The 25,390-nt window shown below is 38.6% G+C and overlaps 1 protein-coding gene across 1 annotated transcript in view; it reads left to right on the top strand.

The window, feature by feature from the left end:
• P2RY11 (purinergic receptor P2Y11) overlaps positions 1–23,002 on the top strand; it is a 52,734-nt gene extending 29,732 nt beyond the window's left edge. Inside the window, exon 2 of the mRNA XM_053718028.1 lies at positions 21,423–23,002. Within this exon, the coding sequence (XP_053574003.1) occupies positions 21,464–22,402 (939 nt within the window). The 5' untranslated portion in view covers positions 21,423–21,463 and the 3' untranslated portion in view covers positions 22,403–23,002. The remainder of the gene's footprint in view (positions 1–21,422) is intronic.
• The last annotated feature ends 2,388 nt before the right edge of the window (positions 23,003–25,390 follow it).

The following is a 25,390-nucleotide window of genomic DNA, read 5'->3' as shown; positions in this document are numbered from 1 at the left end:
TCTTGTTATTTTGATATCTAAATCTCTGGACCAACACAGCTATTCCAATCAACGTGACTATGGAAGATATATATATATATATATATATATATATATATATATATATATATATATATATATATATATATATATATATATATATATATATGTGTGTGTGTGTATATATGTATTTATATATATATATATATATATATATATATATATATATATGTGTGTGTGTATATATGTATTTATATATATATGTGTGTGTGTATATATATATATATATATGTATTTATATATATATATATATATGTGTGTGTGTGTGTATATATGTATATATATATATAGAGAGAGAGAGAGATTGAGAATAACTTATTGTGTAGTTCATTAACAAATCTAGACAGGCCAGAAGGCTTGTTTTTCCCACAGAAAACCTCTTTAATACATTGTTTCCGATAGATTTTGGGTAAGATATGCAAATAAGGTTCACAATGACACACCTTTTTACTTCAAGTCTGCTTTTCAGCAGATTCCCTTTATGCCAAAGCATCACTGTTCACACAGCTTATAAGCTTAGCTAGTGTTAGTGCAATGATTCATAACCATCCCAGGACAGACTGTTTTGTAGTTGTTGCTACTCATCAGCTGGGAGAAGGTTTGAATCACTGCTGGGTGAAGTTGATTCCGGGCAAAATACAACAACATTTAAACTTAGGGGGAGGTAAAAGGTGACTTTAAAATCCTCCACTACACACAAAATATAGAGAGAATAACTCATTGTGTAGTTCATTAACAAATCTAGACAGGCCAGAAGGCTTGTTTTCCCACAGAAAAACTCTGGAATACATTGTTTCCAATGCAGCAAAGGATTTTGCTTAGTGGAGTATTTTAATCTCACCTTTTACTTCCCCCTAATTTTTAATGTTGTTGTATGTATATATATATATATAGATATATATATATATATCTGTGTGTGTGTGTACGTGTGTATGTATGTATGTATGTATGCATATATATATATACAGGGAGTGCAGAATTATTAGGCAAATGAGTATTTTGACCACATCATCCTCTTTATGCATGTTGTCTTACTCCAAGCTGTATAGGCTCGAAAGCCTTCTACCAATTAAGCATATTAGGTGATGTGCATCTCTGTAATGAGAAGGGGTGTGGTCTAATGACATCAACACCCTATATCAGGTGTGCATAATTATTAGGCAACTTCCTTTCCTTTGGCAAAATGGGTCAAAAGAAGGACTTGACAGGCTCAGAAAAGTCAAAAATAGTGAGATATCTTGCAGAGGGATGCAGCACTCTTAAAATTGCAAAGCTTCTGAAGCGTGATCATCGAACAATCAAGCGTTTCATTCAAAATAGTCAACAGGGTCGCAAGAAGCGTGTGGAAAAACCAAGGCGCAAAATAACTGCCCATGAACTGAGAAAAGTCAAGCGTGCAGCTGCCAAGATGCCACTTGCCACCAGTTTGGCCATATTTCAGAGCTGCAACATCATTGGAGTGCCCAAAAGCATAAGGTGTGCAATAATCAGAGACATGGCCAAGGTAAGAAAGGCTGAAAGACGACCACCACTGAACAAGACACACAAGCTGAAACGTCAAGACTGGGCCAAGAAATATCTCAAGACTGATTTTTCTAAGGTTTTATAGACTGATGAAATGAGAGTGAGTCTTGATGGGCCAGATGGATGGGCCCGTGGCTGGATTGGTAAAGGGCAGAGAGCTCCAGTCCGACTCAGACGCCAGCAAGGTGGAGGTGGAGTACTGGTTTGGGCTGGTATCATCAAAGATGAGCTTGTGGGGCCTTTTCGGGTTGAGGATGGAGTCAAGCTCAACTCCCAGTCCTACTGCCAGTTTCTGGAAGACACCTTCTTCAAGCAGTGGTACAGGAAGAAGTCTGCATCCTTCAAGAAAAACATGATTTTCATGCAGGACAATGCTCCATCACACGCGTCCAAGTACTCCACAGCGTGGCTGGCAAGAAAGGGTATAAAAGAAGAAAATCTAATGACATGGCCTCCTTGTTCACCTGATCTGAACCCCATTGAGAACCTGTGGTCCATCATCAAATGTGAAATTTACAAGGAGGGAAAACAGTACACCTCTCTGAACAGTGTCTGGGAGGCTGTGGTTGCTGCTGCACGCAATGTTGATGGTGAACAGATCAAAACACTGACAGAATCCATGGATGGCAGGCTTTTGAGTGTCCTTGCAAAGAAAGGTGGCTATATTGGTCACTGATTTGTTTTTGTTTTGTTTTTGAATGTCAGAAATGTATATTTGTGAATGTTGAGATGTTATATTGGTTTCACTGGTAAAAATAAATAATTGAAATGGGTATATATTTGTTTTTTGTTAAGTTGCCTAATAATTATGCACAGTAATAGTCACCTGCACACACAGATATCCCCCTAAAATAGCTATAACTAAAAACAAACTAAAAACTACTTCCAAAACTATTCAGCTTTGATATTAATGAGTTTTTTGGGTTCATTGAGAACATGGTTGTTGTTCAATAATAAAATTAATCCTCAAAAATACAACTTTCCTAATAATTCTGCACTCCCTGTATATATATATATATATATATATATATATATATATATATACATATATATATATATATATATATATATAAGGTTTGGGAGTGGACCAGCACATCCAGACCGGACCGGGTACACATCCCATGACCCACAAACAGGCTCAGCTATGGTTGCTATCGCACTCACATAAAGCTACATCCATTTGCAGAGTCACAGGCAGTTAACCCCGTGCCTGCCTGGGTGCAGGTCCACAGGGTGAATTACAGAAACAAACACTGTCACACACATAAAAAAGTTCAGTACTCGTTTACAAGCTTACAGCTAAAAATAAAAGCAAAACTGTAAGAGTTAGTTACTGCATTTGGCCAAACGGGACAAGCTCAGGCACCACATCAAGGTCTCTTCCTAGTGTCTGAGTCCCTATTGCAGCCACACAACAGCAGCCACACACACAAATGCAGGCTAATAAATAAACTGGGAACAAGTCAGGGTTCACAGACTTATGTAATCACTCCGGGCGTAAGCAAGGTTTAGGAGTGGACCAGCACATCCAGACCGGACCGGGTACACATCCTATGACCCACAAACAGGCTCAGCTATGGTTGCTATCGCACTCACATAAAGCTACATCCACTTGCAGAGTCACAGGCAGTTAACCCCGTGCCTGCCTGGGTGCAGGTCCACAGGGTGAATTACAGAAACAAGCACTGTCACACACATAAAAAAAGTCCCACACTCGCTCACAAGCTCACAGCTAAAAATAAAAGCAAAACTGTAAGAGTTAGTTACTGCATTTGGCCAAATTTTATGTGTGTGACAGTATATATATATATATATATATATATATATATATATATATATATATATATATTTTATCGGTTATTTGTAGAGCGCCAACAGATTCTGCAGCGTTAAAAAAAAATAAAAAATAAAAAAAATATATATATATACACACACACACGGAGTCGGGTGATAAAGAAAGGAGTAAAAAGCATCAACAAAAGAAATTTGGAAATAATTGTGCTTTATACAAAAAATCATAACCACCATAAAAAGGGTGGGCCTCATGGACTCTTGCCAATATAAAAGAAATTAATTTATCAGGTAAGTTCTTACATAAATTATGTTTTCTTTCATGTAATTGGCAAGAGTCCATGAGCTAGTGACGTATGGGATAGCAATACCCAAGATGCGGAACTCCACGCAAGAGTTACTAGAGAGGGAGGGATAAAAATAAAAACAGCCTGAAAAAATTAATCCACAACCCAAAAAAATAAGTTTATTCTCATAAATGAAAAACTTAAATCAAAAGCAGAAGAATCAAACTGAAACACCTGCCTGAAGAACTTTTCTACCAAAAACTGCTTCTGAAGAAGCAAATACATCAAAACGGTAGAATTTAGTAAATGTATGCAAAGAGGACCAAGTTGCCGCTTTGCAAATCTGATCAACTGAAGCTTCATTCTTAAAGGCCCACGAAGTGGAGACTGATCTAGTAGAATGAGCTGTAATTCTCTGAGGCGGGGCCTGACCCGACTCCAAATAAGCTTGATGAATCAAAAGTTTTAACCAAGAAGCCAAGGAAATAGCAGAAGCCTTCTGACCCTTCCTAGGACCAGAAAATATAACAAATACACTAGAAGTCTTCCTGAAATCTTTAGTAGCTTCCACATAATATTTCAAAGCTCTTACCACATCCAAAGAATGTAAGGATCTCTCCAAAGAATTATTAGGATTAGGACACAAGGAATTTCTTTACTAATGTTGTTAGAATTCACAACCTTAGGTAAAAATTGAAAAGAAGTCCGCAAAACTACCTTATCCTGATGAAAAATCAGAAAAGGAGACTCACAAGAAAGAGCAGATAGCTTAGAAACTCTTCTAGCAGAAGATATAGCCAAAAGGAACAACACTTTCCAAGAAAGTAGTTTAATGTCCAAAGAATGCATAGGCTCAAATAGAGGAGCCTGTAAAGCCTTCAAAACCAAATTAAGACTCCAAGGAGGAGAAATTGATTTAATGGCAGGCTTAATATGAACTAAAGCCTGTACAAAACAGTGAATATCAGGAAGTATAGCAATCTTTCTGTGAAATAAAACAGAAAGAGCAGAGATTTGTCCCTTCAAGGAACTTGCAGAAAAACCCTTATCCAAACCATCCTGAAGAAACTTTAAAATTCTAGGAATTCTAAAAGAATGCCAAGAGAATTTATGAGAAGAACACCATGAAATGTAAGTCTTCCAAACTTTATAATAAATCTTTCTAGAGACAGATTTACGAGCTTGTAACATAGTATTAATCACTGAGTCAGAGAAACCTCTATGACTTAGTACTAAACGTTCAATTTCCATACCTTCAAATTTAATTATTTGAGATCCTGATGGAAAAAACGGATCTTGAGACAGTAGGTCCGGCCTTAACGGAAGTGGCCAAGGTTGGCAACTGGACATCCGAACAAGATCCGCATACCAGCAAGATCCGCATACCAGCATACGCAGCCACCAGCAACACAAACGATTGTTCCATGATGATTTTGGAGATCACTCTTGGAAGAAGAACTAGAGGCGGGAAAATGTAAGCAGGATGATAACACCAAGGAAGTGTCAGCGCATCCACTGCTTCTGCCTGAACATCCCTGGACCTGGACAGGTATCTGGGAAGTTTCTTGTTTAGATGAGAGGCCATGAGATCTCTCTCTGGAAGACCCCACATCTGAACAATCTGGGAAAACACATCTGGATGGAGAGACCACTCCCCTGGATGTAAAGTCTGATGGCTGAGATAATCCGCCTCCCAATTGTCTACACCTGGGATATGCACCGCAGAGATTAGACAGGAGCTGGATTCCGCCCAAGCAAGTATCCAAGATACTTCTTTCATAGCTTGGGGACTGTGAGTCCCACCCTGATGATTGACATATGCCACTGTTGTGATATTGTCTGTCTGAAAACAAATGAACGGTTCTCTCTTTAACAGAGGCCAAAACTGAAGAGCTCTGAGAATTGCACAGAGTTCTAAAATATTTATTGGTAATCTCGCCTCTTGAGATTTCCAAACCCCTTGTGCTGTCAGAGATCCCCAAACAGCTCCCCAACCTGAAAGACTCGCATCTGTTGTGATCACAGTCCAGGTTGGCTGAACAAAAGAAGCCCCTTGAACTAAACGATGGTGATCTATCCACCACATCAGAGAGCGTCTAACATTGGGATTTAAGGATATTAATTTCTTAATAATAATATTTCTATAATCCCTGCACCATAGGTTCAGCATACAAAGCTGTAGAGGTCTCATGTGAAAACGAGCAAAGGGGATTGCGTCCGATGCTGCAGTTATGAGACCTAAAACTTCCATCCACTGAAGGGAATGACTGAGACTGAAGGTGCCGGCAGGCAGCAACCAATTTTAAATGTCTCTTGTCTGTTAGAGACAAAATCATGGATACTGAATCTATCTGGAAGCCTAAAAAGGTGACCCTTGTCTGAGGAATCAAGAAACTTTTTGGTAAATTGATCCCCCAACCATGTTTCCGAAGAAACAACACTAGTTGATTCATGTGAGATTCTGCAGAACGTAAAGACTGAGCTAGTACCAAGATATAGTCCAAATAAGGAAACATCGCAATACCCTGTTCTCTGATTACAGAGAGTAGGGCACCTAGAACCTTTGAAAAGATTCTTGGAGCTGTTGCTAGGCCAAATGGAAGAGCAACAAATTGGTAATGCTTGTCTAGAAAAGAGAATCTCAGAAACTGATAATGTTCTGGATGAATCGGAATATGAAGGTATGCATCCTGCAAGTCTATTGTGGACATGTAATGACCTCGCTGAACAAAAGGCAGAATAGGCCTTATAGTCACCATCTTGAAAGTTGGTACTCTTACATAACGATTCAAAATTTTCAGATCCAGAACTGGTCTGAATAAATTTTCCTTCTTTGGGACAATGAACAGATTTGAATAAAACCCCAAACCTTGTTCCTGAAAAGGAAGACACACTTCAGGAAAGCCTAAGCTTTTACTGGATTTGCTGGGATACGTGAGAGAAAAAATCTTCTCACAGGAGGTCTTACTCTGAATCCTATTCGATACCCTTGAGAGACAATGCTCTGAATCCATTGATTTTGGACAGAATTTATCCAAATATCCTTGAAGAACCTTAATCTGCCCCCTACCAGCTGAGCTGGAATGAGGGCTGCATCTTCATGCGGACTTAGGGGTTGACTTTGGTTTCTTAAATGGCTTGGATTTATTCCAATTTGAGGAAAGCTTCCCATTGGAAACAGATTCCTTGGGGGAAGTATTGAGTTTTTGTTCCTTATTTTGACTAAAGGAACGAAAACTGTTAGAAGCCTTAGATTTACCCATAGGTTTTTTATCCTGAGGTAGAAAAACAAACTTTCCCCCAGTAACAGTTGAAATAATAGAATCCAACTGACAACCAAATAAATTATTACCTTGGAAAGAAAGCGATAGTAATCTAGATTTAGATGTCATATCAGCATTCCAAGATTTAAGCCACAAAGCTCTTCTAGCTAAAATAGCTAAAGACATGGATCTAACATCAATTTTGATAATATCAAAAATGGCATCACAAATAAAATGATTAGCATATTGCAGTAAATGAATAATGCTAGATATGTCAGAATCCAATTCTTGTTGCGCTAAATTCTCCAACCAGAAAGTTGATGCAGCCGCAACATCAGCCAAAGAAATTGCAGGTCTGAGAAACTGACCTGAATATAAATAGGCTTTCCTTAGATAAGATTCAAGCTTCCTATCTAAAGGATCCTTAAAGGAAGTACTATCTTCCATAGGAATAGTGCTACGTTTAGCAAGAGTAGAAATAGCCCCATCAACTTTGGGATTTTTTCCCAAAACTATAGAATTTGCTGGTAAAGGATACAACTTTTTTAAACCTTGAAGAAGGAATAAAAGAAGTACCTGGCTTATTCCATTCCTTAGAAATCATATCAGAAGTAGCCTCAGGAATAGGAAAAACCCCTGGAGAAACCACAAGGGGTTTAAAAACAGCATTTTAACGTTTATTAGACTTAACGTCAAGAGGACTGGTTACCTCAATATCCAAAGTAATTAACACTTCTTTTAATAAAGAACGCATATACTCTATTTTAAATAAATAAGTAGATTTGTCAGTGTTAATGTCTGAGAAAGGATCTTCTGAATCAGATAGATCCTCATCAGAAGAGGATAAATGATTATGTTCTTGGTCATTTGAAATTTCATCAACTGAATGAGAAGGCAGGATCAGATTGAGACAAAATTATCAATTTCCTTATATGACAATTTCAGGAATGGGAGAAAAATGCAAATAGCATAGCCCTCTGATAGAGAAAAAGGCAAGAGGCAAACATCAATGGGGTATTAAAATAATGAAAAAGTTTGGCGCCAAGTATGACGCACAATGTAACTGAAAACTTTTTTGGCGCCAATAATAACCGGAAATGACGCAACCGTGTGTAAGGCGTATGACGCCGGAAATAACGAAGTTGCGTCATAGAAGTATTTTTCGCGCCAAAAAAATTCTCGCGCCAAAAAATGACGCAATAAAGTCTAGTATTTGGCGAACCCGTGGGCCTAATACCGCCTGCAATTTGTAAGAAGAAGTCAATTGAAAAAAAAAGACTAAACCCCAGGTAAGAAAAACATTTCTTAAAAATGTTTATTTTTCCCCAAATATTAAACTGACAGTTTGCAGAAGGAAATACATGAAACCTGACTCATGGCAAATATAAGTACAATACATTTATTTAGAACTTTATATAAATGCATAAAGTGCCAAACCATAGCTGGGGTGCCTTAAGTAATAAAAAACATACTTACCAAAAGACACCCATCCACATATAGCAGATAGCCAGACCAGTACTAAAACAGTTATCAGTAGAGGTAATGGTAAATTGAGAGTATATCATCGATCTGAAAAGGGAGGTAGGAGATGAATCTTTACGACCGATAACAGAGAACCTATTGAAATAGACCCCCGTTAGGGAAATCATCATATTCAATAAGTGATACTCCCTTCACGTCCCTCTGACATTCGCTGTACTCTGAGAGGAATCGGGCTTCAACAATGCTGAGAAGCGCATATCAACGTAGAAATCTTAGCACAAACTTACTTCACCACCTCCATAGGAGGCAAAGTTTGTAAAACTGAATTGTGGGTGTGGTGAGGGATGTATTTATAGGCATTTTGAGGTTTGGGAAACTTTGCCCCTCCTGGTAGGATTGTATATCCCATATGTCACTAGCTCATGGACTCTTGCCAATTACATGAAAGAAATAGACGTAATATGAAGGATTTATAGGAAGAAAAAATATGAATACGCAGGAGGGGTTAATAGAGTGACTTCTTTGAGTTTATCTAGTTTGATAGTTACAGCAGTTTAGTTATCAACATGTCAGGTCAGGTAAGCTGAGTACAGGAGTATTGGCCATGTCCACTATCTCAATAACTCCACCCATTCTGCTCCTCCCAAGACACCACAAAAAACAAAATAATAATAATAGTATCCATCAATATTGTCACAATATACAAATGCACATATGAGATCAACAAAGACATAGGGGCCCATTTATCAAGCTCAGCTGCTCCATAACCCTGTCCGCCTGCTCTGATGAGGCGGACAGGAATCGCCGGAAATCAACCCGATCGAGTACGATCAGGTTGATTGACAGCTCCCTGCTGGCGGCCTATTGGCCTCTTGTGAGCTGCTTGTGCAATGTTAAATGCAGAAAGCGTATTGCTCTCCGCATTCAGCGAGGTCTTGTGGACCTGATCCGCATTGTCAGATCAGGTCCGCAAGACCGATGATAAATAGGCCCCTTAATGTCTGATCCATGCCAGCCCCACACCCCATTGCCTTCCATTACTTTGTTACCCAATGCCTAAGACCCTTAGTTGTGAGAGGCAGATGATTTAGTAATACAGCCCTTGAGCTCTCTTTTATCAGGGATCAAGCATTATGTAATATATAGCAAAACCAAGACTATATTATTAGTTGCACTGTTGCTGGCAAAGGGGTTCAACACATAATTAAATTCAGCTCCAAAGCAGCAATGCACTACTGGGAGATAGCTGAGCATATCTGGTGAGCAAGCGCTACCCAGGTGCTGAACAACAAAAAAATGGGCTGACTCCTAAGCTTACATTCCTGCTTTTCCAAATAAAGATAGCAAGAGAATGAAGACAAATTGATAATAGGAGAAAATTAGAAAGTTGCTCACAATAGCCTGCTCTATCTGAATTATAAAAGAAAAAATGTGTTTCACATATCCATTTAAATAGTCTTTTAAAACTGCTTGTTCCATCTGGATCATGGGAATTTAATTTTGACTTTTATGCCTCTTTATAGTGAGCCTTATTATGATGTATTTATTAGACTGTTTTTCACTCTTGTAAGCTGAACTGTTGGGCACTTACCATGGGAAGCTATATTTGTGTTTAGCTATACGGTGATTTGCAAGTAAACCACAGCCTATATAGTTTATAAACTGCAGACTAAAAATACAGTGCTAGCAGAACTATGGAACTAAGAAAAACAAGATTGTTTACCTTGTGATGTGTTACTCACCCTTAGGGTAATAGTTCATCAAGTGACATGTCAGTCAGTTTGTTGCGTGTGCAAAAATATCTATTAAAGGGACACTCAAGTCAAAATTAAACTTACATGATTCAGACAGAGCATGCGATTTTAAACAACTTTGCAATTTACTTCCATTAACAAAATGTGCACAGTCTTTTTATATTTAAACTTTTTGAGTCACCAACTCCTACTGAGCATGTGCAAGAATTCACAGCATATACGTATATGCATTTGTGATTGGCTGATGGCTGTCACATGATACAGGGGGAGTGGAAATAGACATAACTTTGCAATTTATTTAACAAAAATCTACTACTCATTTGAAGTTCAGACTAAGTGCTATTGCATTGTCTTCTTATCATGCAATTGTTGATTATGCAAATCTTCAGTGTCGACTGGTCCTTTAAACTATATTTATATATGCATATTATCCATCAGCATTTAAAGGGACATGAAACACATTTTTTTTCCTTCATGATTTAGAAAGAACGTGCAATTTTAAACAACTTTCTAATTTACTTCTATTATTAAATTTATTGTATTATATTGATATTCTTTGCTGGTAAATGGAAAATGAGATTTAATACTGGAGAATACAAACTTCTACATTTTGGAAGTAAACAGAAGCAGGCAATCTATTATTTAAATGGGACTAGACTTAGCAAAACATAGGAGGAAAGGGATTTGGGAGTAGTAAAGCTAAAGATTGGTTCACAATGCACCTAGGCTTCTAGGGCTAATAAGATACTAGCATGTATTAAAAGAGGCAAAGGGGGAAAGCATAATTCTGTCACTATATAAATCCCTGGTAAGACCTCACCTTGAGTATGGAGTGCAGTTCGGGGGACCAAACCCAAAAAAGACATTCTAGAAAAAGTTCAGAGAATTGCGACAAAGTTAATAAGGGGGATGGAGAATTTAAGCTATGAGGAGAGGCTAACCAAACTGGGTCTGTTTTCTCTAAAAAAAAATCAGATTGTGTCATTACCTAAGGAGGTAGTAAATGCCAATACCTTAGATACATTTAAAAATGGTTTAGATACATTTCTGGCTAGAAACAGAATTCAGGGATATGATTACTTGTGTTAAATGGGTCACCTTTTTTAATGGGATTAATTTAAGATCAACTGGGGCGTTTATTGTAAGTATATTAAGATTTGTATAGGTTGAACTAAATCAACTTCTGTCTTTTTAACCTCATCTACCATGTTACTATATATATTTTGTATATGAAATAGCAGTTTGTACTCACTGTAACCACAATCATTTAAATGGACTGAGCTTACAGAGAGAGTAGACTTTATCTAAGTCCCTACACACAAATGCCTCCTTATCTTATATTTCTCTGTAAGCACAATGGCCAATGTTTAGAGAGATCGATTTAAAAAGGAATATTTTAGTACCAATCTCTCCCACCCTCCATTGTAAATTTGATTGTATTTCTGCTGTCTCTTGTTTACATATCTATTATATAGCCTTTACCGCAGTATTGGCATTTTCAGTATAGGTGCAGGTTTCAACAATTAAAATGACCTATTTCACATAACAAAATAATGGTAATTTAGATATTTTCAACAATTAAATAGAGTCCAGTGGGTAAGATCATTGAGAACACATTAAAGGGGAGAATTCACATTACACTTTCTGTTTAACATCTTACCATTCCAGTTTGCTATCATTCTTTCTGGCCTTGGAATTGTCTTGACATTGCTTGAACACTTGTCATCAGTAATACGATAACCTGAGCGTATCTCTGCCTCGGGGTCCAGGCTCACTCATGTATCAATACCTTATACTTGACATTGTGCTTCAGCAGCAGAATTAACCTGTGCTACAAATACCATATTCCTCAGTAATAGGAATTTGTGTTGCTTGTATTAAAAAAACAAAATCAATAGTGTCACCTTTGTTGCAGTGACCCCATTGTTCATTAAGTTAAAGGGACAGTCAACACCAAAATTGCTATTGTTTAAAAAGATAGATATACAACCAAAATTGTTATATTAATATACCTTATAACATTCAAACCTCTACATTTCTGCCTGTTTCTAAACCACTACAGACAGCCTCTTATCACATGCTTTTTTTATTTGTTTTTCACAACAGGAGTCTGCTAATTCATGTGGGCCATATACATAACATTGTGCTCACGCCCATGGGCTATGGATAGCACTGCACTAATTGGCTAAATGCAAGTCAATAGATAATAAATAAATAGCCATGTGCTGTCAAAAGAGGCTTAGATACAAGGTAATCACAGAGGTAATAAGTGTATTAATATAACAGTGTAAAACTGGGGAATGGAAATAAATGTGATGAAAAGGATATCGTATATCAACGATGTGGAAATTTCAAAGTCCCGTAATCTCAAAAATAAAAAGAAACAATCGCCTAGATTACGAGTTTTGACGGTAAAGCTGTGCGTTGCTAACAAGCCTTTTTTTTCAGCACTCACTTAAGACAACGCTGGTATTACAAGTTTTCTGAATGGCTGCGTTAGCCTCAGAAAAGTGAGTGTTAGGCAAAATTTAGCTCCACATCTCACTGTAATACCAGCGTTGCTTAACTCAGCGGTAAGCTGGTGTAAAGTGCTCGTGCACGATTTTCCCATAGGAAACAATGGGGCTGAGATGGCTGGAAAAAAACCTAACACCTGCAAAAAAGCAGCGTCCAGCTTCTAACGCAGCCCCATTGTTTCCTATGGGAAAATACTTTCTATGTCTACACCTAACACCCTAACATGAACCCCTAATCTGCCGCCCCCGACATCGTTGCCACCTGCATTATACTATTAACCCCTAATCTGCCGCTCTGGACACCACCGCCACCTACATTATATTTATGAACCCTTAATCTGCTGCCCCCAACGTCGCCGCCACCTACATTATATTTATTAACCCCTAATCTGCCGCCCCCAACGTCGCCGCCCCCAACGTCGCCGCCACCTACCTACAATTATTAACCCTAATCTGCTGCCCCCAACGTCGCCGCCACTATACTAAATTTATTAACCCCTAAACCTAAGTATAACCCTAACCCCCCCTAACTTAAATCTAATTTAAATAAATCTAAATAAAATTACTATAATTATATAAATTAATCCTATTTAAAACTAAATACTTACCTATAAAATAAACCCGAATATAGTTACAATAATAGTTAAATTATAGCTATTTTAGGATTTATTTTTATTTTACAGGCAACTTTGTATTTATTTTAACCAGGTACAATAGTTATTAAATAGTTATTAACTATTTAATAACTACCTAGCTAAAATAAATACAAAATTACCTGTAAAATAAATCCTAACCTAAGTTACAATTACATCTAACACTAATTACATTAAATAAACTAAATTACGGAGAGAGAAAAAAACACTAAATTACAGAAAATAAAAAAGAAATTAATTTTTTTTAAACTAATTACACCTAATCTAATCCCCCTAATAAAAAAAAAAGCCCCCCAAAATAATAAAATTCCCTACCCTATACTAAATTACAAATAGCCCTTAAAAGGGCCTTTAGCGGGACATTGCCCCAAAGTAATCAGCTCTTTTATCTGTAAAAAAAAAAATACAATACCGCCCAACATTACAACCCACCACCCACATCCCCCTACTCTAAAACCCACCCAATCCCCCCTTAAAAAAACCTAACACTAACCCCCTGAAGATCACCCTACCTTGAGCCGTCTTCACCCAGCCAGGCACAAGTGGTCATCCGATCCGGGCAGAAGTCTTCATCCAATCAGGGCAGAAAAGGTCCTTCAGAAGGCAGAAGTCTTCATCCAGGCTGCATCTTCTATCTTCATCCTTCCGGCGCGGAGCGGGTACATCTTCAATCCAGCTGACGCGGAGCATCCTCTTCAAACGAAGTCTTAATGAAGAATGACGGTTCCTTTAAAGGGACATTATACACTCATTTTTTCTTTGCATAAATGTTTTGTAGATGATCTATTTATATAGCCCATAAAGTTTTTTTTTTTAATTAATGTATAGTTTTGCTTATTTTTAAATAACATTGCTCTGATTTTCAGACTCCTAACCAAGCCCCAAAGTTTTATGTGAATACACTCGACTACCTACTCCAGCTTGCTCCTGTTTGTGTAAAGGGTCTTTTCATATGCAAAAGAAGGGGGAGGGGGGGAGTGTCTTATTTACCACTTGCAGTGGGCTTTCCAGCTACCTTTTCAACAGAGCCAAAGTGACAGCTTCTAAGTACGTTTTTAAACAGTTTTATACTGGATTTTTATATCAGTATCTGTGCATCCTATTCTTTATAGTAGTGTCTATTACATGCAGTTATATGAAAATGAATGTATACTGTCCCTTTAAATGATGTCATCCAAGATGGCGTCCCTTGAATTAAGGTAGGAAAAATCCTATTGGCTGATGCTATCAGCCAATCGGATTGAAGTTCAATCCGATTGGCTGATCCAATCAGCCAATAGGATTGACCTTGCATTCTATTGGCTGTTCCAATCAGATTAGGTGTAATTAGTTTTAAAAATTGTAATTTCTTTTTTATTTTCTGTAATTTAGTGTGTTTTTTTTTCATTATTTAGTTTATTTAATTTAATTGTAATTAGTTTCATTTAATTTAGTTAATTCATTTATTTATAGAGTAGTATTAGGTGTAATTGTAATTTAGGTTAGGATTTATTTTACAGGTAATTTTGTATTTATTTTAGCTAGGTAGTTATTAAATAGTTAATAACTATTTAATAACTATTGTACCTAGTTAAAATAAATACAAAGTTGCCTGTAAAATAAAAATAAATCCTAAAATAGCCATAATGTAACTATTAGTTATATTGTAGCTATATTAGGGTTTATTTTATAGGTAAGTATTTAGTTTTAAATAGGAATAATTTATTTAATTGTAGTAATTTTATTTATATTTATTTAAAATAGATTTAAGTTAGGGGGGTGTTAGGGTTCAGGGTTAGACTTAGGTTTAGGGGTTAATACATTTAATATAGTAGCGGCGACATTGGGTGTGGCAGATTAGGGGTTAATAAATGTAGGTAGGTGGCGGCGATGTTAGGGATGGCAGATTAGGGGTTAATAAAATGTAACTAGTGTTTGCGAGGCGGGAGTGCGGCGGTTTAGGGGTTAATACATTTATTAAGTGGCGGCAATGTCCGGTCGGCAGATTAGGGGTTAAAAATTTTTATTATAATGTTTGCGATGTGGGGGGGCCTCGGTTTAGGGGTTCATAGGTAGTTTATGGGTGTTAGTGTACTTTTTAGCACTTTAGTTAAGAGTTTTATGTTCCGGCGTTAGCCCATAAAACTCTTAACTACTGACTTTTAAATGCAGTAGAAGTCTTGACAGGAGAGGGTGTACTGCTCACTTCTTCCAAGACTTGTAATACCGGCGTTAGGCAAGTCCCATTAAAAAGATAGGAAACGCAATTGACGTAAGGGGATTAGCCTCGAGTCGCGGAAGAAAAGTGAGCAGTACACCTGTACCTGTCAGACTCGTAATACCAGCGGGCGTTAAAAAGCAGCGTTGGGACCTCTCAACGCTGCTTTTTAAGGCTAACGCAGAACTCATAATCTAGCTGCATTTATGGTACAATATTGTAACACTAAACAAATAGTAAAAAAATGTGTAAAATTACTACTCACATAACCTTACACTATCTTCAGCTCAAGTATTGTGCGATCCTGATTCCCAAAGCTGCCAGGCTTAGCTCTCCCAGTGCTGGTGGAGTCAATAATATGCAGATCTGTATTTGTATCTCAAAGGAATAAAAACAGCAATATAGTGTGATATTTTATATAATGAATATAAGAAAGATATGACAAATGTGCACTCACACTTTTCAGGTGCTAAATATCAGCTCCTGATATACAGGGAGTGCAGAATTATTAGGCAAATGAGTATTTTGACCACATCATCCTCTTTATGCATGTTGTCTTACTCCAAGCTGTATAGGCTTGAAAGCCTACTACCAATTAAGCATATTAGGTGATGTGCATCTCTGTAATGAGAAGGGGTGTGGTCTAATGACATCAACACCCTATATCAGGTGTGCATAATTATTAGGCAACTTCCTTTCCTTTGGCAAAATGGGTCAAAAGAAGGACTTGACAGGCTCAGAAAAGTCAAAAATAGCGAGATATCTTGCAGAGGGATACAGCACTCTTAAAATTGCAAAGCTTCTGAAGCGTGATCATCGAACAATCAAGCGTTTCATTCAAAATAGTCAACAGGGTCGCAAGAAGCGTGTGGAAAAACCAAGGCGCAAAATAACTGCCCATGAACTGAGAAAAGTCAAGCGTGCAGCTGCCAAGATGCCACTTGCCACCAGTTTGGCCATATTTCAGAGCTGCAACATCACTGGAGTGCCCAAAAGCATAAGGTGTGCAATACTCAGAGACATGGCCAAGGTAAGAAAGGCTGAAAGACGACCACCACTGAACAAGACACACAAGCTGAAACGTCAAGACTGGGCCAAGAAATATCTCAAGACTGATTTTTCTAAGGTTTTATGGACTGATGAAATGAGAGTGAGTCTTGATGGGCCAGATGGATGGGCCCGTGGCTGGATTGGTAAAGGGCAGAGAGCTCCAGTCCGACTCAGACGCCAGCAAGGTGGAGGTGGAGTACTGGTTTGGGCTGGTATCATCAAAGATGAGCTTGTGGGGCCGTTTCGGGTTGAGGATGGAGTCAAGCTCAACTCCCAGTCCTACTGCCAGTTTCTGGAAGACACCTTCTTCAAGCAGTGGTACAGGAAGAAGTCTGCATCCTTCAAGAAAAACATGATTTTCATGCAGGACAATGCTCCATCACACGCGTCCAAGTACTCCACAGCGTGGCTGGCAAGAAAGGGTATAAAAGAAGAAAATCTAATGACATGGCCTCCTTGTTCACATGATCTGAACCCCATTGAGAACCTGTGGTCCAATATCAAATGTGAGATTTACAAGGAGGGAAAACAGTACACCTCTCTGAACAGTGTCTGGGAGGCTGTGGTTGCTGCTGCACGCAATGTTGATGGTGAACAGATCAAAACACTGACAGAATCCATGGATGGCAGGCTTTTGAGTGTCCTTGCAAAGAAAGGTGGCTATATTGGTCACTGATTTGTTTTTGTTTTGTTTTTGAATGTCAGAAATGTATATTTGTGAATGTTGAGATGTTATATTGGTTTCACTGGTAAAAATAAATAATTGAAATGGGTATATATTTGTTTTTTGTTAAGTTGCCTAATAATTATGCACAGTAATAGTCACCTGCACACACAAATATCCCCCTAAAATAGCTAAAACTAAAAACTAACTAAAAACTACTTCCAAAAATATTCAGCTTTGATATTAATGAGTTTTTTGGGTTCATTGAGAACATGGTTGTTGTTCAATAATAAAATTAATCCTCAAAAATACAACTTGCCTAATAATTCTGCACTCCCTGTATAAGCAGACCTGATATTGGCTATCAGGGAAGCCCCAAATGGAAAACAAGGATCCGAAAACTTCAAGTCACTAAGGGCTACAAAGGAAATATGTGTCAACCGAAGTTGCATCCAAAGTCTCCAGAGCAGATAGTAATGGATTGTTTTGAAACAAACAATGTGTCCGTATAGTTACCACTCTGTACACAGAGAAAAAAATAAGACTTCTCAACTCAGACATTTAAAAAAAAAAAAAGAAGATAAAAAGAGTAAGAGTGGCGCCCTGCATTCCGGTGCTGACATTTTTGCTCTTGTGTAGCAAATCTCCTTCAGATAACATATGCAGTGAAACATAGGTTCCAAATTTGCAGACCCGTGAAATCTATTTAGGCCTAGATTATAAGTGGAGCTCGCACAGTATGCGCTATCAGTATCGCAGACCGCACTAAGGTTAGTGCGCTATCTGGTAGTCCATGGTAAGTACTAAACATTGTTCCTATTACAAGTTGAAAGTTATGTGTTGCACTTGAGAGCAACACATAGCACTAAAAAAGTTTGTGCAAATTGAGACCTGGGGTCTCCGTATGGAGCTTGATGCTCCATGTTTCTGGTGAGCCTTCAGGCTTGCCAGAAACACCAGTTATGAAGCAGCGGTCTAAAGACTGCAGCTCCATAACCTGTCCGTCTGCTCTGAGGAGGCGGACAGACATCGGCACAATTCAACCCGATCGAATACGATCGGGTTGATTGACACGCCCCTGCTGATTGGCCGTGAATCTGCAGGGGGGCAGCGTTGCACCAGCAGTTCACAAGAGCTGCTGGTGCAATGCTGAATGCGTAGAGCGTATTGCTCTCCGCATTCAGCAAGATCTGTCGGACATGATCCGATGATCAGATCATGTCGGACAGGCCGTTCATAAATAGGCCCCTGAAGTGTTAGGACTAGAATAAGTTAAATTATTTAAATTGTACAAAGTCTGAAGACTTTACTTAACCCCTTAATGACCGAGGACGTGCAGGGTACGTCCTCAAAAAAAAGGCAGTTAACGCCTGAGGACGTACCCTGCACGTCCTCGGTGTGGAAAGCAGCTGGAAGCGATCCTGCTCGCTTCCAGCTGCTTTCCGGTTATTGCAGTGATGCCTCGATAAGGAGGCATCCTGCAATAACCATACATGGCCATCCGATGCAGAGAGAGCCACTCTGTGGCCCTCTCTGCACCGGACATCGATGGCCGGTATCGTTGGTGGGTGGGAGCCGACTTGGGAGGCGGGTGGGCGGCCATCGGTGTGCCGTGTGACGTCGGGGGGGGGCGGGATCGGGGGCGGCACCGTCGGGGGCGCGCACGGACGCGCGCGCGTGCACGGAGGGTGGCGGGCGGGCGCGTGCACGGGGCGGGAGCGGGTGGGAACCGCTACACTACAGAAAATCAATAAACAGTAAAAAGTTAAAAGGCCATAATCACACACAAAAAAACCCACAAAAAGAGATCGTGGAGGGGTGGGGGGTTGGTTTTTGTGTGGGGGGAAGCTACACTACAGAAAAGTTAAAAAAATGCAAAACAAAAACATTTTTTCGTCTAAACTGGGTACTGGCAGACAGCTGCCAGTACCCAAGATGGCGCCCATTAAGTTAGAGTGGGAGAGTTATAGAGCTGTTTGGGGGGGATCAGTGAGGTTGGGGGCTAAGGGGGATAGTACACAGCAGCATATGTAAATATGCTTTTAAAAAAAACCACCAAAAAAACAAATATAGCTTTTATTTTAGTACTGGCAGACTTTCTGCCAGTACTTAAGATGGCGGGGACAATTGTGGGGTGGGGGAGGGAAGAGAGCTGTTTGGGAGGGATCAGGGGGTCTGATGTTTACGGTGGGAGGCTGAGCTCTACACTAAATCTAATATTAACCCTGCAAGCTCCCTACAAGCTACCTAATTAACCCCTTCACTGCTAGCCATAATACACGTGTGATGCGCAGCGGCATTTAGCGGCCTTCAAAATACCAAAAAGCAATGCCAAAGCCATATATGTCTGCTATTTCTGAACAAAGGGGATCCCAGAGAAGCATTTACAACCATTTGTGCCATAACTGCACAATCTGTTTGTAAATGATTTCATTGAGAAACCTAAAATTGTGAAAAATTTAACGTTTTTTTTTAATTTGATCGCATTTGGCGGTGAAATGATGGCATGAAATATACCAAAATGGGCCTAGATCAATACTTGGGGTTGTCTACTACACTACACTAAAGCTAAAATTACCCCAAAAAACTCCCTACATGCTCCCTAATTAACCCCTTCACTGCTGGGCATAATACACGTGTGTTGCGCAGTGGCATTTAGTGGCATTCTAATTACCAAAAAGCAACACCAAAGCCATATAAGTATGCTATTTCTGAACAAAGGGGATCCCAGAGAAGAATTTACAACCATTTGTGACATAATTGCACAAGCTGTTTGTAAATAATTTCAGTGAGAAACCTAAAGTTTGTGAAAAAATTTGTGAAAAAGTGAACATTTTTTTTATTTGATCGCATTTGGCGGTGAAATGGTGGCATGAAATATACCAAAATGGGCTTAGATCAATACTTTGGGTTGTCTACTAAAAAAAAATATATACATGTCAATGGATATTCAGAGATTCCTGAAAGATATCAGTGTTCTAATGTAACTAGCGCTAATTTTGGAAAAAAAAATGGTTTGGAAATAGCAATGTGCTACTTGTATTTATTGCCCTATAACTTGCAAAAAAAGCAAAGAACATGTAAACATTGGGTATTTCTAAAATCAGGACAATATTTAGAAACTATTTAGCATAGGTGTTTTTTGGTGGTTGTAGATATGTAACAGATTTTGGGGGTCAAAGTTAGAAAAAGTGTGGTTTTTTTCAATTTTTCCTCATATTTTATAAAATTTTTTATAGTAAATTATAAGATATGATGAAAATAATGGTATCTTTAGAAAGTCCATTTAATGGCGAGAAAAACGGTATATAATATGTGTGGGTACAGTAAATGAGTAAGATGAAAATTACAGCTAAACACAAAGACCGCAAAAATGTAAAAATAGCCTTGGTCCCAAACGGACAGAAAATGGAAAAGTGCTGTGGTCATTAAGGGGTTAAAGTGACACTGTACTGTTAAATGTATTTTTCCTTAGTGTGCTTCCAGTGACTTGTTATACAAGGTACAGAGTATTAAATACATGCCAATTTAAGGGCAGTTTTGGGGCTTTAAAGTTGGGGGGAGGGGGGTGTTAGAAAAAAAAAACAGCACTGAAAAGTGCCTTAACATTGTGATCTATGGGAGCTATGTGTTCTCATAGACCGCTATGTAAATATATAAGATTCCTTTTAAGATTCCTTTTATTGTCATTGCACAAGTTAAGAAAACAAGGCAATAAAATATATTAAAAACATATAGCCCAGACATTGCAAATAAATAGTATAAGGTGCAAGATACAATTGTAGATATAAATGATTATGAAATGGAATACACACATTATAACATATGCAGTGTTCCATGAGTACATAGTAAAAAGTGCATGGTGCAAATCAGTATCAAACAGCAAATCAGTCGTATAAAAAAGATTGTATAAGACACAGAAAAAGAAAAAGAAATGTAACAGTGTAATACAAATTATCAATGTGATATAGAATATAGAAAAGTGCATGGTGAAAATCAGTATTAGACAGCAAGTCAGGTGTATAAAAAAAATGTATGAGACCTGAATGTAATAGTGTACAGGTAACCCTCAGATAGATATCAATATATATATATATATATATATATATATATATATATATATATATATATATATATATATATATATATATATATATATATTATAATTGCAATAATTTTCTAAACACCTTTTGTATTTGCAGATATCTCTTCCTTCAAGATCCACGTAGAGGCAGCTGATAAAATGGCTTCACAAAACTGCAGCATTAACTTTTCACACGTTCAGACCACCTACCTGGCTCCAGTTTATGGAGTGGAATTTGTACTGGCTGTGCTTGGGAATAGTTTTGCCATTTGGCTTCTGAAGCCTGGAAGGGGAAAGGAACGCCATGCTGGCATGATCTTCTCCCTTAACCTGGCTGTGAGTGATCTTTCCTATGCCTTGACCCTGCCTTTCTTGACAGCCTATTATGCAGTGGGCAAAAATTGGATTTTTGGACTTGCCTTTTGCAAAGTGGAACGCTTCCTCTTCAACAGCAACCTTTATGGAAGTATATTCTTTATCACCTGTATCAGTGCCAACCGCTGTCTTGGTGTGATGTTTCCTTTCTATGCAAGGGGTAAAGTGGAGGCTAAGCATGCTAAATTTGTCAGCTTGGCTGTGTGGCTGGTAGTAATTACAATCTGTTCTCCTGTATTTGCTTTTTCTACCTTGGAAGTCAAGAAGAACACAGAATGCATTGGAACCGCAGTTGATGAAAAGCTGAGTTTGTACATTCCATACAGCCTATTTCTTGCTGGCTTCGGCTGTGGAATTCCATTTATCATTACCCTCCTCTCATACATTGGTATTGCCCATGCTGTATGTAAAAGCCATGGACTAGAATCTCGGGAGAAGAGAAAAGTGATTACTATGGTGTGTGTGGTGATCTCCCTATACTCCATCTCTTTTCTGCCCTATCACATACTGAGGAACCTCAACCTCCAGAACCGAGTAATCAAGGGAAATTGTAATTGGTCCTCATATGTTCACTCTGCTTTTCAATTAACTAAAGCTCTAGTGGCCTTGAACCCTTGTATACACCCTTTACTCTATACAGCAGTGATGGACAATGTCAGGTCTAAGTTTGCATGCTGTCAAAAGATAACTGATTTCAAAGAAGAGGAATCAATTAGACTCTAAAACAATTGCTCTTCTCTGCTAGTTAGGAATAAATGTATAACTTGATGTTTCTCAAATAATTCCATATGCACTGGTTCATGAATGCTAACTGAAGACAATAATTGGAGTTGTGCAGTGCTAGCGCTATAATTGGACCAGGTGTAACCCAAAGGGAGGAAAGTGGCTCTCATGATTCTCATGGATCCATCAGCTGGGAATCAGAATGCTCTTGTGTAAAATGTCAATCTACAGAATGTTTGCAACTGCTGACTAGGGTTGGGTTGGACCTAGGGAGTACAATTCCTTGAGCTGGCCATGGAATTGAAATAACTATTGAAGAAATATCATTGCCGGAGAGGAGGGATGATGATGATTACTGAACATAGTATTTCCAGGGTAGAAAAGGTAATTACAAGGACTGCAGCTAGAATTGACTGACATTATTTGTTTTTGTTAAAGTGTAAGAGGGAGACTAAACATATTATTATGTTCACTGTTTGGTTAACAATGACTTACCCTTATTTGGTGCTTACTCATAGTCTAGTGTGTTGCTTATTAATGGCATTGCACTCAAGTACTAAAATTAATTTGCTACTGAATAAAACTATACATTTAACTGTATTTATATAAAACTGACCCTTATAACGTTATTTAAAAAAAGGTTACAGTTAGACAGTATATGTTATAAGATCTTCTGCCATATAATTTTGTGGATAATGGCCCCCTGCAGCTCTGTAATAATATGCCATTACATAACATTTATGCATTCATATTTATTTTATGTGGAAAATAATTCTTTTATGTACTTCTTGAGCTGATTGTGGATCATGAAAAGATTTATCAAGCCGTTCGCCAAGCTCAGACCGCTGCTTCCTAGTCTCAGTCTCTTATCCACTTCTTAGGTCTCATCCAGCGGGATTGCACGCGAGCGCCAGATAGTGCTAGCGTTCAATCTTAAATTCCGTCCGCGGATTGCTGCCCACCAGTGGCGAGCTGGGATGGACAGGGGCGTATATGTACACCCCTGTCTGCCCCAGCTTTATAAATCCAGCTCTAATTTGTTTGTAAGCACAATGCATATTTCTTCTACAAGATACGACGAGTCCACGGATTCATCCTTACTTGTGGGATATTATCCTCCTGCTAACAGGAAGTGGCAACGAGCACCACAGCAGAGCTGTATATATAGCTTCTCCCTTCCCTCCACCCCCAGTCATTCTCTTTGCCTATGTAGTAATAGGAAGAGGTAAAGTGAAAGAGGTGTTAGTTTTAGTTTCTTCAATCAAGAAGTTTTTTTTTAAATGGTACCGGTGAGTACTATTTTCCTCAGGGAGAACATAGAAGAAGATTTCTTCCCTGAGGTTGATGATCTTAGCAGCTGTCATTAAGATCTTTGCTGGTTCCCACAGGGGAAGGTAGTGCAAGAGAAATCTTCAGTGTGGAGAACGGTTGTATGCTACAAGCAGCATTGAGGTATGTTCAGACTTTGTACATCAGAATTGGCTGACTTAATTCCAAATTGGGAAAGGGGTAAGCAGTACACCTGTAATCTAGTAAGAGGGTATTATTGAGCTCCTTGTATGTTTTATGTATATGGGCTTCATGCAGAGATTTATTGCAAATTAGTGACACTGGGAGAGATGGCTGTGATTGAGAGTTTGTGCTTGGGACCACATGGCTTAGAATTTTCAGGTTTTATTCATTACATGACTAACGATTAAAAATCTAAAGATTGGCATGATTATACATTTATGTTTGGAACCACATGGCTTATTCTAAACCGCTTCCCATGCGGTTGCTTAGTCGGCTAATGCGACGTCCATAGTGGGCGGGGCCTAATTTCACGCCTTAGACGCGCAGTTTACTCTGAGGAGAGAGGAAGCAGGCATTAGCTCCGGTTGGGCCTAACCCTTGTTTTTGTTGACCGGATTGGTGTCGAGTCATTCTGCAGTTCCCTGGGGGCAGATAGGCGCCACAGCAGAGCTGTGGCGAGGTGCAGGGGTCGTTTTTCATTTCTAATACAGTTTTCTGTTTATTCATCCTGTAGAGGGTAATTTCACCCCTTGCTCTTAGGGTGCAATAATTTTTGGCACTAGTGTATAAGTGTATTTAACTTTTTAATGTTTATTAACGTTTTCTAGCAGTTTGGGGAAAAATTGTGCGCTTTTATTTCTTAAAGGTACAGTACACTTTTTTTTCTCAAATATTGTTTAAATCAATAAATAAAGTGTTTAACGACTATTGTGGTTATTAGTAGTCTGTTCAACATGTCTGACATTGAAGAAAGTCAGTGCTCTATGTGATTAGTAGCCATTGTGGAACCCCCTCTTACATTGTGTCCTTCTTGTACTGAAAGGGCCTTACACTGTAAAGAACATATTTTAGGTAATGAAAGTGTGTCTAAGGATGATTCTCAGTCTGAAGAGAATCAGGATATGCCATCTAATTCTCCCCAAGTGTCACAACCTTTAACGCCCACTCAAGTGATGCCAAGTACTTCTAGTGCGTCTACTTCTTTTACTCTGCAAGATATGGCTGCAGTCATGTCAACTACCCTTACAGAGGTATTATCTAAATTACCAGTTTTACAGGGTAAACGCAGTAGTCCAGGTATTAATGCAAATACTGAACCCTCTGATGCTTTATTAGCCATTTCCGATGTACCCTCACAGTGCTCTGATTTGGGGGTCAGGGAATTGTTGTCTGAGGGAGAACTTTCAGAATCAGGAAATGTGTTGCCTCATACAGATTCGGACATCACGTCCTTTAAATTTAAACTTGAACACCTCCGCCTGTTGCTCAGGGAGGTTTTAGCATCTCTGGATGATTGTAACCCTATTACAATACCTCCAGAGAAATTGTGTAAGATGGATAAATATCTAGAGGTGCCTACTTACACTGATGTTTTTCCGGTTCCTAAAAGAATTTCGGAAATTGTTAAAAAGGAATGGGATAGACCAGGTATACCGTTTTCTCCCCCTCCTAATTTTAAGAAAATGTTTCCTATAT

Source organism: Bombina bombina, chromosome 6 (assembly GCF_027579735.1).
Source record: "Bombina bombina isolate aBomBom1 chromosome 6, aBomBom1.pri, whole genome shotgun sequence".
Lineage (NCBI taxonomy): Eukaryota > Metazoa > Chordata > Amphibia > Anura > Bombinatoridae > Bombina > Bombina bombina.
Note: the sequence above shows the minus strand (reverse complement) of the source record. Positions and strands in the feature narration are given on the sequence as shown.